The sequence below is a fragment of the Colletotrichum fructicola genome, assembly GCF_000319635.2.
Source record: "Colletotrichum fructicola Nara gc5 chromosome Unknown KSG_Nara_v1_contig01, whole genome shotgun sequence".
Lineage (NCBI taxonomy): Eukaryota > Fungi > Ascomycota > Sordariomycetes > Glomerellales > Glomerellaceae > Colletotrichum > Colletotrichum fructicola.
In genome coordinates, this window is record NW_027094051.1 from 7024543 (window position 1) to 7036907 (window position 12365).

The 12365-nt window shown below is 49.7% G+C and overlaps 4 protein-coding genes across 4 annotated transcripts; 1 reads left to right on the top strand and 3 right to left on the bottom strand.

The window, feature by feature from the left end:
• Positions 1-975: 975 nt before the first annotated feature.
• CGGC5_v001987 (uncharacterized protein) lies at positions 976-2525 on the top strand (the record flags this gene model as incomplete). Its single annotated transcript, XM_032029014.1, has 6 exons — positions 976-1116; positions 1174-1301; positions 1353-1455; positions 1511-1649; positions 1699-1907; positions 1959-2525. The coding sequence occupies 6 exons, from the start codon at positions 976-978 to the stop codon at positions 2523-2525; spliced, it is 1287 nt and encodes a 428-aa protein (XP_031891469.1).
• Positions 2526-2750: 225 nt separating this feature from the next.
• CGGC5_v001988 (uncharacterized protein) lies at positions 2751-3272 on the bottom strand (the record flags this gene model as incomplete). The annotated part of the gene is made up of 1 exon (XM_032029015.1): positions 2751-3272. The coding sequence occupies one exon, from the start codon at positions 3270-3272 to the stop codon at positions 2751-2753; it is 522 nt and encodes a 173-aa protein (XP_031891468.1).
• A 3160-nt stretch (positions 3273-6432) lies between these two features.
• CGGC5_v001989 (Non-reducing end alpha-L-arabinofuranosidase BoGH43A) lies at positions 6433-8049 on the bottom strand (the record flags this gene model as incomplete). The annotated part of the gene is made up of 1 exon (XM_032029017.1): positions 6433-8049. The coding sequence occupies one exon, from the start codon at positions 8047-8049 to the stop codon at positions 6433-6435; it is 1617 nt and encodes a 538-aa protein (XP_031891256.1).
• Positions 8050-9058: 1009 nt separating this feature from the next.
• CGGC5_v001990 (uncharacterized protein) lies at positions 9059-9704 on the bottom strand (the record flags this gene model as incomplete). Its single annotated transcript, XM_032029018.1, has 2 exons — positions 9059-9494; positions 9565-9704. 2 exons carry the CDS (start codon positions 9702-9704, stop codon positions 9059-9061), a joined length of 576 nt encoding a protein of 191 aa, XP_031891257.1.
• Positions 9705-12365: the final 2661 nt, after the last annotated feature.

Below are 12365 nucleotides of genomic sequence, written 5' to 3' on the forward strand. Positions count from 1 at the left end.
TTTTCGTTCCCCTTGGCATGGACGCTTCGGCCGAGACTTATTATTAGGATGTCACAATGACGGGTTGTCTTCCTGTTCCTGACAGCGTGCGGGTCTTCCCGAATAGGAGGCCTTCTGTCTCCCCCCCAGTTTACATCGAGCCGCTAGCTCACTCTAGAACATGGGATGTCCGTCTATGCACTCCTGCATGTACTCGAGCCGATGAGTTGACAAAAGCCAAGAATGTCGAACTCCCATCGCCCTGTGCGCCTTGTGCATGTGCGCATATCATGGTCAGCGTCCGTGCCAGGAATCCCCATATGCTATATCTTTCGACCCTGTTGGCATAACGATGGCACAGCATGTCGTAGAACTTGCGACCTGGTCGGCGGCTGGATATGTCGGTACATGAGGCTGACTACCGAATCCTACGGTGGCCTGAAAAGCACAACACACTGTTGACATTGACGCCATCAGCCAAGGCAAGAGATGCCCCGCAATCGGTGATGGGGATATGCAAGTGTCAGAAGCGGGTGACCAAGGCCCCTTTCTCGACCTTTTGGGGAACTTCAGTCAGCCCCAACGTCAAGCGACGAGCAAAAGAGGATTCTTCTGCCGGTTATAAAGCAATTTTCAAGCCATGTAACCATGGTCCAGGAACAAGAAGTAAATTGGACCCCGTTTCCTATCTATTCCCACTTGCCGTCCACCCTGCCATTGGTTCATAGTGTCCCGCACATTAACACGGGGGCCCGGATGTGGTATTTCTGGAGTTCACGTATCTGCACCCCTGATCGCTCGCTCTGACACACATTAACACCCCAAAGTGACATCGATCTGCACGGCTGCGCCGGTGCGCGCTTTTGTTATCAGGCTTCCGAGGGGCTCGCTCAATGGTATATACACCCGGCATGCTCGGGCTGCCATGTGACTAAATTGGGGACCTTCTCACCCCAAATCTCGCGCGCTCAAGGTCTCTGGTGTCATGAACACAGCATGTCCGACGACTTTGCTACAGAGGCGTTTGCGCTTCTGGGTGTGGGGCTTGGAGTCATCGCTTTGCGGACGTATGCGCGAATTAGCGCCGTCGGCGTAAGGCATCTGCAGGCGGATGATTATCTGATGCTTCTTGTCGCAGTGAGTTTCTTCCCAAAATGCACGCTAGTCCAACTCACACTCATGGTTTGTAAATAGTGCACATATTCGGCCGAGACTGCTCTCGCATATAGCGTCGGAGCATACTGGCAAGGACTTGCCAACAATGGCATGACGGACGAACAGAGGAGAAATCTAGACCCCAATAGCGAAGAGTACAGGATCAGGTACGGATAGTAGGCCTCCTTCAAGATCGCATCGCTGACGCAGCCGTGAAGAGTCAACGGGTCAAAAACACAAATTGCAGGATGGATCACGTACAGCTGCCTGGTGCTTTGGCCCGCGAAAGCCGCCATGTGCACCTTTTTCCTTCGTCTCACGGTACGTTCGACTCTCTAGACATACGAATGTCGGCCAAGAAGCTGAAAGCGTGCAGGAGGGACTTCACAACTTTCAAAAGCGAATTTACGGAGGTTTCGCACTGATTGTGATTACGTGGCTCACGGTGTTCTTCTCAATCATTTTCAGCTGCTTTCCGACGCACAAGAACTGGCAAATCTACCCCGACCCAGGGAGTGAGTACGCAAGGAACTTCGAGAGACAAGCTTGCTTACTTGCCGCCAGACACATGCCAACCTGCGATTTCGAAGGTCAACATTCTTGTCACTGTCGTCCTGAACGTCTTGACCGATCTCTATCTTATGAGCATACCGATCCCGATGCTATGGTTCTCAAAGTTACCCCTGAGGAAGAAGCTGGGACTGATTGTGCTGTTTTCGGGAGGAATATTTGTTACTATGGCAGGAATCTTGCGCTGCGTCCTCATTATATCGGTAGGCTACAGTCGCATTCTCCATGGTCGGACCAACCTAATACTTTCTCAGGACCCCGTCAATGGCGCTTCACAAGCAGGATCATGGGCTGTTCGCGAGACCTTCGTCGCGGTTGTCACTACCAACGTTCCAATGATCTTTCCCCTCATCCGCAGGTGGTTTAGCCCCATTTTTGGCACCGTCGTCAGCACCCTACCTCTCAGCAACACGAACAATAAGTACGGCTCGAAAGGACCCAATTTGCCTCAACCCGGAAGCATCAAGCTCGACGACGTACCGGATAGTAAGAACCGCAAAAAGGGACGACAGCCATTCAGCCAGTACCCAATTACCGAGATCACCGGAACAGGAAGTGAGGAGCATCTGAACCAGCCACGGACTATACCACCAATGCCAACATCAGGAGGGATCAGCAAGAACGTGGAGATTACAATTGAAGAGTCCAAGCGGAATAGCAGAAGAGAACTGGATAATAGATCGGAGGATAGTCTTGAGAGGGGGGACGCGTATTTCACGGTTGACGTCAACGGCGGTGGGGACAGAGGACATGGTATGATGCCAGGAACGAGTCGACGAGAAAGTTTTAGGGCGCAGGGCAAGAGGAAAAATGGAAGATAATAATATGTATAGATACCAAAGAGCTACAGATAGGCTCCATGTAAGATAAACACGTACAGAACCGCAAGTATTTCACGCAGATGCATCACCATGACATGACGACCACTAGGTGCAAGAACAGACTGCAATTCTCAACTACTTCGAACACGGCTCTATGGAAAGACACTGGAAGGAAACATGATCTAAAACCCGTTGATGTATTTGGAGGTAATTCCAAGTTGATCATTAGTAGAAAGGATAAACCTGACCACCATGATACGCTCGACAGTACCCACAGAACCTCCTCTGTTCCTCCGTCAGCATGTCCCCGTAGAAGTCGGCATCTCGAGGACACGTGCACTCCTCACATCTGCACCTCAAGGAGGCTTCGTTTGGAGGCATTCGTGAAAGACGAGGCATCTCGACACCCTGTCCCTCAGGTGGCTCCGTGTATTGTCTGCGGAGACTAGCACTGCCCGGCCAGCGGTAGGGACGCGGAGCGGAGGCAGGTGGGGATGGCGCGGACGCGCGAAGTCTCGGCTCTCCCGCGATCAGGTGTGAGATGTGCTGTTGTATGTCAGCGATTGTCAGATCGGAGACGTGTTGGTCAGGGATGTCGATGTCGAAGATTCCCACGAGCTGCGGCACGTAGCGATGCTGGCCGCCAGCACAAGGTGTTCTTTGAGTCTCGGAGGATTGGATGTCGCGACGACGCTGTCTCGGGGTCGTCGAGGGAGGAGTAGGAATGTGAACCCAGTTGTCTTCCATCTCGAAAATTTCTTGCGGAGTAGAAGAAAATGTACGGTGGTCTTCAGTGCTTGGTCGTACGTCTGGGCTGTGAGATCCTTCCCCCTGTCTGTCAGAGACTGGGGTCGTTGAGCCGCTATTCGGGGAGGAGGGACCGCGAAAGCCGTTGTGATGTTGCGGGGATGGAAAGCACGACTCAGAAGGGGGATGGCCGACGAGAAACAGAGATTCGCGTGTCGGCGAGTAAGAGAAGGCAAGTTCTGGCATGTCGTCTGAAAAGAGAGGGTTGAGCTGGCGAGGAGGTCTCAGAGGGGATCTGAGAGGGGGAGACAAGGTAGACGGAGAGGGCGAGCGACGAGCTGAGGTCAAGAAAGGATTTGAGGTCGGAGAAGATAGTTGAGGGTGACGATTGCGGCGATGAGAATGCATTTTGCGTTCTTGCTGTGGTGCTTCGATGCTGGTGCTGAAAACCTTAGTTGTTGTGCGGTAGTAGTTGACGATGAGCTAGTCAGGATGTGAATCTTGGTAGAGGTCAGGGTGGTTAATTAATGCCAAGTTGAGTGCTTTAAAGGCGGAAGCCGCATCACGACAATTGATTACGTTGAAATCTCTGCCATATTGTGATTCACTGTCCTTTTCATCTCATCTCAAACAAGGAGTGAAAACGAAGGAGCAAACGAGTATCAGATGAGTCTGCTCTGCCTCTGTTTGCTTTTTTCCACGGAAGATGCGGGAAAAGCTCTTGGATCGTCAGGTGAACAACTGCAGTTTGTGCAACTAGAAAGTCCGAAACCAGATGAAGCCGGTGAAGCGGGAGCGGCTTTTGCTCACGACTTCCATCTTGTGCAACATCTACGTCAGCAGTGCTCAGCAATGCTAGGCTTCTTTGCGACTCATTCAAACCCGAAAATAGTAGTTTGCACACAGAAGATTTCACTTGCACTTTTGGTAATAAGCTGACTGAAATCCTAACACTTAGGGTGGATGTTTGATCAAGCATGACAAGAATCTATCCATGACTAATCTTGCACCACAACTCTTGACAGGCTAGCTCACATAAACTGATTTCGTCTCCGAGTAATGAAGACGGCATCTAAATGACTTTCTGACATCACGAAATATGGCCAACTTCTACAGAGGAACATTCTTTCTATGTAATGAAGGACTCCTTGGTCAGCATCTTCATTCTGCGCCGCGCAATCCCATAACTGAAATTGAACCTTCTCGATACCAGTTAAGAAAGTTTCGACCTGAAAAGTCCACACCGGCCCTCCAACAGTCGTCAGACGGTGGCTCAAACCCACCGCAAATACTAAGACACACCAATTCAGCATGTTCTCGCTCGAGCTCGTTTGAAGACATTCTCTCAAGTACCATGATGATCTCCTTGTGAGAATTGGAAACATATGAGTCATTATAACCGAGCTAATAGGACCATCTTCACTGAAACACAAATTCAATGCCCAGTGTTGGAGTCTTCAATATATTCCGACAGACTTAACAATTTAAGCCGCAAGAGTGTGATGACGCAGCATGGGATCGCCCTTAAAACATGGCAATTTACGAGTTTGGCGGTAAAATGATGCATTTAGCGGGATTTGTATGCAATCGAAACATCTGATTCCTGGTCACAGGCTGGACTTTGGCCTCGAATTTGGCCTCAATCATGGTGGCAAGCTTATTAATAAGACAGACAGGAGTGTCACCTTATTTGCCTGCTTCTGCCACCGTTTTTCGTGTCTTTCTCCAACCCCCACTGGCCGATTCGAACTTTCCCCAAGTCAAACGATCGCCATGGAGACCCCGCTGAGCTCGCGACAAATCAGTTATTATCATGTCGTGGAGCCCTATCTCAGTCACGGAAACAAATCAGGAGACAGGGAGTACTTGGCCAACATCCTACAAACCTGGAGTCCCGAGGTCGACCCAGATCATGTCATAGGCTGGGCTTTACATTATGCAATCTCGAAAAGAGATGATGTGGCAGTCAGGATAATGATCGATTCAGGCGTCAGCGTGACGGCGAGGCAGACTCAAGACCCTGGATTCACACCACTATTTGCCGCGGCACAGTACGGCACACTTGCGATGGCCCGCTTCTTTTGGGAGCAAGTTGGTCCCAAGGGGCGATTATTGCCGACTAGAAATTCCAGGCCTGGTCAGCTCACTTGTCTGCGCGTAGCAGCTCGAAACGGCCAAACAGATGTGATGGCTTACTTTCTTGAAGTCTGGGATGGTTGGCAGGATGAGACGGACCGGGCGCTACTCGATGCAGCATCGGCTTGGTGCGATGATACCGTGGCGTTGTTACTGGCGAAGGCTTCATTCGAGCCTAGGGTGGTCCAAGATGCGCTTTGCAAGTCGGTTTCAAGAAGAATGATACTGGCCGAGAACCCAACAAAGCGACCCCCGACCGTCGAGGAACATCTTTGTCAGCAACGACTGGTTTGTCGACTCATCCATGCCGGTGGAAATCCGAATGCGGAAGATTACCTTTCCAACGAGCCCCTCATCAACATCGCCGCCTCGTACAAGGACTGCATCGGTGCTGTGATTGGACTCCTGGAGAAAGGCGCAAACCCGAACTGCTCAGGGCTTCAAGGTAGAACAGCTCTGTACTATCTCTTCAATCAAAGGGAGGGAATGTATCGCCGCAAGCATCATGCGTCAACGGATGCTCTCCGAGTCCTTCTACAACATGGGGCGCTACCCGATTTAGCCGATGATGACGGAGAAACACCGCTTCACGCCGTTGCTAGAAATGGAACCCTCGAGCAGGTAAAGCTATGCCTCTCGCACATCAAAGCAGTGCGTTCAAAGAGAGAGTGTCTTGAGTCACGAAACTCTAGCGGGGAATCGGTATTAGACTGTGCTAAAGCCATGGAGAACGATGAGGTCTCCAATTTTCTATCTAGCCACTTAAGACCAGAAGCATGAGAGCATATTACCTGGAATTTAGTTTCTTTCTAAGAGAGCAAGTACTGCAGAGTCTCTAGACTGGTACATATTCGTCCACATTTATCTCTTGCGCGACTGGTGTGTATCTCCATCGATCCCAGTAAGAAGCCGTATTTCCACTACCATTGTTATTCGTGGCGAAAACTCCGATCAAACTTCCTGTGACATTTTTGTTTCTATTAACAAAACGATAGTCTAAAGTAGACCATACAGTCTGAAGGAATCACGGATACGCACCCAGAAACCCTCCACTGGTCACGTCCGAACTGGCTTTGCCCATGTCTATGCTCGCACTTGCTCGGTTGCAAGTTGAAGATGCCACGAATTTGTAGTCATTTGCGCCAAGTGCCTCAACTGATAATCGGATGGGACAGCTTGCCCAGGCTTTGGGCACCGGTCGCAATACTGTCTCGAGAACTGGGGCTCTTGGTCTTCCGAAAGTAGTTGCCCTCATCCGTAGTTGGGGGTTATTGGAATCTTCTGGCAGCACGACACTCAAGTCAATGTGCTGTTGCTGACTATGAAAAATCGAGATTCCCGCCTCATCTCCCACATTCTTGGGCACAAACGACAGATCGACTGAAAAGTTGAATTTGGTGGCTGTCTGCTTTCGGCCGATAAACGTTGCGCCATCTCCAGGATCGAAGCGATCTTGGCTCCCCGTCAAATTGGTTTGTGAAGGCAATATTCGCAGTGAGTTATTGACAATGGTGTACTTTTCCTCGACCTTAGACCTGAAGTGAACGAAATGATGCGGTAAAGAAGTCCCTGGGTTGAAGTTGACCTCGTCTCCGGTATCGATCAGAAGTCTCTTAAGAGGTGCTGCCGTAGGTCTTGGCAGAGGACCATGCATGGTGCCGCGCACAGGATCGAATACTGGCCAAGAGTCATTCTCCCAAGTCACGGCCGTAAGCACGGTTTCTCGACCCATAGGATAGTTCTCGAGTTCTGGACCTGAGCGTGTCGCCAGCGCAACAGCCCACCAGTTATCGTTAACATCTCGAAACAGGTCTGCATGTCCGACTGACTGAAAGAGCTCGCCCGATCCTCTATTGGTGAGAACGGGATTCCCAGAATAGCTCTCATATGGCCCATAGAGGTCTTGAGATCGTGCCATGATAGCGCTGTGGCCGAGACCAGCACCGCCTTCTGCGATAAGAAGGTAAAAGAAGCCGTCTCTCTTGTAGATATGTGGTGCCTCGGGATTGTTGCCACCAGTGCCCTTCCATATTTCTACCTTGTCACTCGCGTTGCCAGTATTGACGTCAATGACGGAGAGGAAGATTCTGCCCCAGCCAGTGGCCATATAGGCAGTGCCATCCTCCCAGAAAAGATCCGGGTCAATGTGGTTGCTTCCCCCTGGATTGGTGATGAGTAGGGGAATGCTCCAAGACGCATCGCTGTAGGGATCTTCGGTGTGAAAAAGGAGGTTATGGACCTTTTCTCTGGGCTCGTAAGTCGCGTAAGTGACAATGATGTAGAATTTGCCATCCCGGTGTCTAATGGTCGGAGCCCAGATGCCGCCGCGCGGATTGCCATTCATGGAAGCGTGGCCTGGGATCTGCTCTGCGCGGTTGAAGGCATTGCTGGCATGCTCCCAGTGAAGAAGATCTTTGCTTGCGTAGATAGGAAGACCTGGGAAGTTCAAGAAGGACGAGGTGACGCAAAAAGTGGCGTTGTCTCGCTCAGGGACGAAGACACAGCTAGGATCAGCATGCCATCCTGGAAAGACAGGGTTAATGAAAGTGGTGTTGAGACCCTGATGATCTGGAATGACAGCATTACAGCCTGGCGTCAGAAGAGCGAGCAATGAAGAAAAAAGCGCGGGGTGAGTATTCATCTTGGAAGAACATCCGTCGCCCGGTAACCAGTTCGGACACAGAGACACGTCCACACCCGGTGGTGTTCCAATATCTCATTGTATGTTGTCAGACCGGGGTTTAAATATTTATCAAGGTCTCTCAAGAAATTTAAGCGAAGTAGTAGGTGATGTTACTGCCTACCAATCTTGAGTTCCTATGCATTACGGTATCAGATGTATCATGCGACTACGATTGGTGCGCCAAATTGCCTTCATGAAGCTGCCCATGTACTATTTCCCGACCTCGGCTTTGCCTTAACAAATTTACACAAGAAATATTTCATAGCCATCAATTCTCTCAATGTTTTCCCACCAGTCACTTGCGGAAAGGAAGCGGCCAAACGATTGTGCAGGTGTTGTTCGCGATCATTTGTCCCGATTCGGCGAACATTTAGCGGAATTTCGGAGGATCGCCCGCTGATTAGAGAGTTCTTGGAGAAGCTCATCTCAACATGGTATAGACACCATTTGATTTTGTTACCGATTGGGCAAGACGGCTCAATGTGGCCGGGTTACTCCGCGCGTGCGGCGTGTTCGAGCCAAGGCTACGAGGGGTAAAGGAGAGAGATCGGTTGAACGTATAGCTGGCGTAGACATCAAAATAGAATCATTGTGTTACTCTTCTTTGAGCAAGAAACATATTTGAAGTAATGTGCGAGTGCGTCTTCAATTCGGTCACGGTCAGTCCCATGTAACTGGTGACCCAATAAAAGATTTGAGATGTGTCATGAATCACGTGAGTTAGAAAAAAAGAAGTACGTGTAGTAAGAACTATAAGTTTACTTCAGGAATGCGGTACGCATGCCGCTCCAAAAGCAGTAGATACCTTGTAGCCGGCTGTGCTTTCTTTCGTCATTATCTATTTCTTTTCAGGCTAGGCGGCAAGGAGTCCATTGAACATTGGATTCGCCTATTCGCCTCTAGATGCGATGTAAATTAATGCTATCGCCGTTGAAGACCCCCAGAGTAAGTTGTTTTGACCATCTGCTCAAGTCATGAAGAGTGCCAATCTCTTTCCAATGAAGTAAAAGACCCACAAGACCTTCTCCCACGTTGGCGATCCATGCGGATAACCAGACACCCCAGCGTTTGCAACAATCACCAGCACCCAGTCAGAGTATAACGCCCCATAGGCCATCACACACACCAAGACTGCTGCTGGGGTATACTGCCCTCGCCCCCATGTGCAGCCGGCGAGAATGATGGTGGCGGAAGTCATGCCGGCCAAACCCCAAAAGAGACCAGTGACAAGCTTCATAGCTGGCTGGCTCGGACATTGTCGATGCTGCGATAGAAAACGATCCTGCGAGGCCTGCGATCGCACCAGGTAGGTAAAGTAGAGATATCTGTTTGGCGTGGAAAATGCTGACGGGCCGTAGGTCAGGGATAGAGACAGCTTCATAGCTGCCAGCGCGGCGAACTCCCTGTGGCAATGAAGTGTCAGTTACATTGCGTACTGAATAATGGGCAGATTTGAATTTTGATGGTACGAACCAAGTATGAACGCAGGTAGCAATGCTGGCGATCGATGCCACGGTTGTCAGAATCAATTTGGCGATACCAAGAAAGATGTTTTGCGGCCCTTGATCTAGTTCGCGCCATGGCAGAAGCGAAGTTCTGCCGCAAGCCAGCATGATGGCGGTGTAATACGTCAAAAGGTGCGAGATGAAACCTGTAACCCCGTAGGGAAGTCCATAGCATTTGATCTCTTTCTCATAACGATTCTCTTCGCTTTCTGTCGTTGCGCTTGTTTGCGCTGCAACAACACAAATGCAACAAGTGAGCAGAAATAGCAACACGGCGGCTGAGTTCATTGTGTATGTGTGTCTTGGTGTTGGTTCTAGAATGATGTTATTTCTCTTGAGTTCGAAATTGGATGCGGCTCCTACGGCGATACATATATGCATTTGGTATTGGAAGCCTCAGGTCTGACACATGTAACGGCCCCTTACAACGCAACAACGAGAAGAGCAATCATGATGAAGCAAGCCTGGGCCCTACGAGGTGGCGCATGGTGTTAGGCGTAAGGGTCAGTGTTCGCGGGCTTATCAATGAATCAGGCGGCTAATCAAATCTCGGGAAATGCAACCTTCACGGCATCGACGCTTACATGCATTCTACCGAAGGAGGCCATGGGACTTGAAAAGGAGCCGCGCGGTATGTACTGATTGGAAACATAGATTCAGCCCTGAAGGCTTTAGGAACTTGCAAGCAGATCAGGCTGGTAGGCAGCCACCCACCCTCTTCGGGTAGCCTACCCGGCGTTGTCAGCCCACAAAATTGATAAGAACATTAACAAATGGACACTCGAATTCGTATCTTAAAATTTACAGCTTGTGGCATGAAAAATGCGTAGCGGCATGGTTTCCCACATGCGCAAGTTCGGAAGGGCTGCCCATGACAGGAGGCTCTTCGATCGGCATGCTGCCGACATGGCTAACATCGAGACGTTGATCCAGGAGGTTACTTCAGGCTTAAATCTCCAGCCTTAAGCCGGATGATAACACCTATGGCTTTGAGGCAACCCGCTATAATATGCTTCAGGCGAGAGAATCGGAGAACCACGGAACTTTCCCCGTCCCTTCAATAATTGACAGTTGACACCTCTTGTATTCAGCAATTCTTAAGATAATTAAATATTATCTATCCCACTATATAGCCAACCGTCTGTTTAGTTGGTAACGTATATAAGGGAAAAGGGTGTGGCGACAAAGAGACTTTCCCCCCGAAAATGAAGATTTCATTATTCTCTCGTCTGAGAAGGGTCAAAGTCTGCTTGCCGGCCAGAGAGACCAAGTCTTTGCTGGCCCCGACAACGACATGTAGGAATATCTCACATAGTTGAACCAATTTTGGCGTAAAACGAAGGCCTTATCAGACGTATTTCATGAGAGGATAAACAGCCAGAAACGACAAACAGAGGTGACAAACACTTTCGAAAGTCGGTCAAGCTGTCCTTCAGGTTCTATATGGCCCTTGACATTCTCAAACACCAGACGAAGCCGGGAAGACTTGACATTACCTGTTTGGTAAACACCTGACATTCTCCTTCGGAATGAGGCAGAGGACTGTTATAAATGTTCTTGTCGACTCAAATACCAGCCCACTCCCTCCTTTTAAACCCGGGAGAGCTAGGTGAGCAGGCCGATCTGACGTTTCTCCGTATCTATCGTTGTAACTAGCATCAAACATACCGATGGAACCATTGAGGAATTCTGGCTACACAAAGAAGAGAACAGACACTGACATCCCGCCTTGCTCATCGAGGGAAATATTTCATTCGGTGCAAGCTGCCCTTCTGAACCGTTACGCGGCAATGGGCCAGGACTAGACAATGTCTTCGTGAGAAGGAATCATCAAGCGGTTTCTTGCTAGAGTTGCTCAATGGAAGACAGTCCAGGGGATTGGGCGTATTTGAAGCCTTCCGTCAATCAAATGACGCGTCCGGTCAGGGGAATACTTGGATATTCGCCGAATGACGACGAGGGCAGACGATGACGCCTCTACGCAATGCTCGGAGATGAACTTCTGCCACTGCTCCTTATGATTCCTACGGAGACAAGAGTTTTGCACGGCGCGATGCTTGGCCGACAACCCGGGAAGAAATGATTCATTTTGCTGGCTTGAGAAAGTCACTAATAGCAGCAAAATTAACCTTTTATTACTCGTTAGACGCAAAGCTAAACAACCACTCCTGCGTACCGGTATTCGTATGTCTCCATCTCAATAGATTCCGGATAACTCGCCTAATCTCCCGCCGAGCCATCATACGAATACATACCTACGAGAGAAAACAGGCACTGAAGTCCTGTCTTATCTGGCGAGTGAAGTATTTAAAGCATTGTTTTCTGAACGGCACAAGAAATATGTTGGTCATCATCATTCTGGAAACGATTAGGGACTTATATCTAGGGTTTCTCATTAAATCCTACGGAACTGAGCGCAGTTTGAAGTCCACCACTAACCAAAGAAAGTGCTCCTTAAGCAAATACTGGAACATCAAATGGACAGCGACGAGGGCGGCGGACGAGACCGCGTTTTGATGCCCTTGTTTGAATCACTTCGACTCCTATGTTTACTGAGGTAACGCAGGGGAAAAGCCGGATTCCAATGGCACGATGTTCCCTCACCAGCTCATCCAGAAGCCCCAAGTTGTGTTGTTGAGGAAACCCATCAACGGCAGCCAAACTGCCTTTTATGCTCACTTAATTGATCACGAAACCAACGGCAACTTCATGCTCTCCACGCATACCGTCTTCATCCCAACACATCCCGGGTGTGACTCACCCCATTCC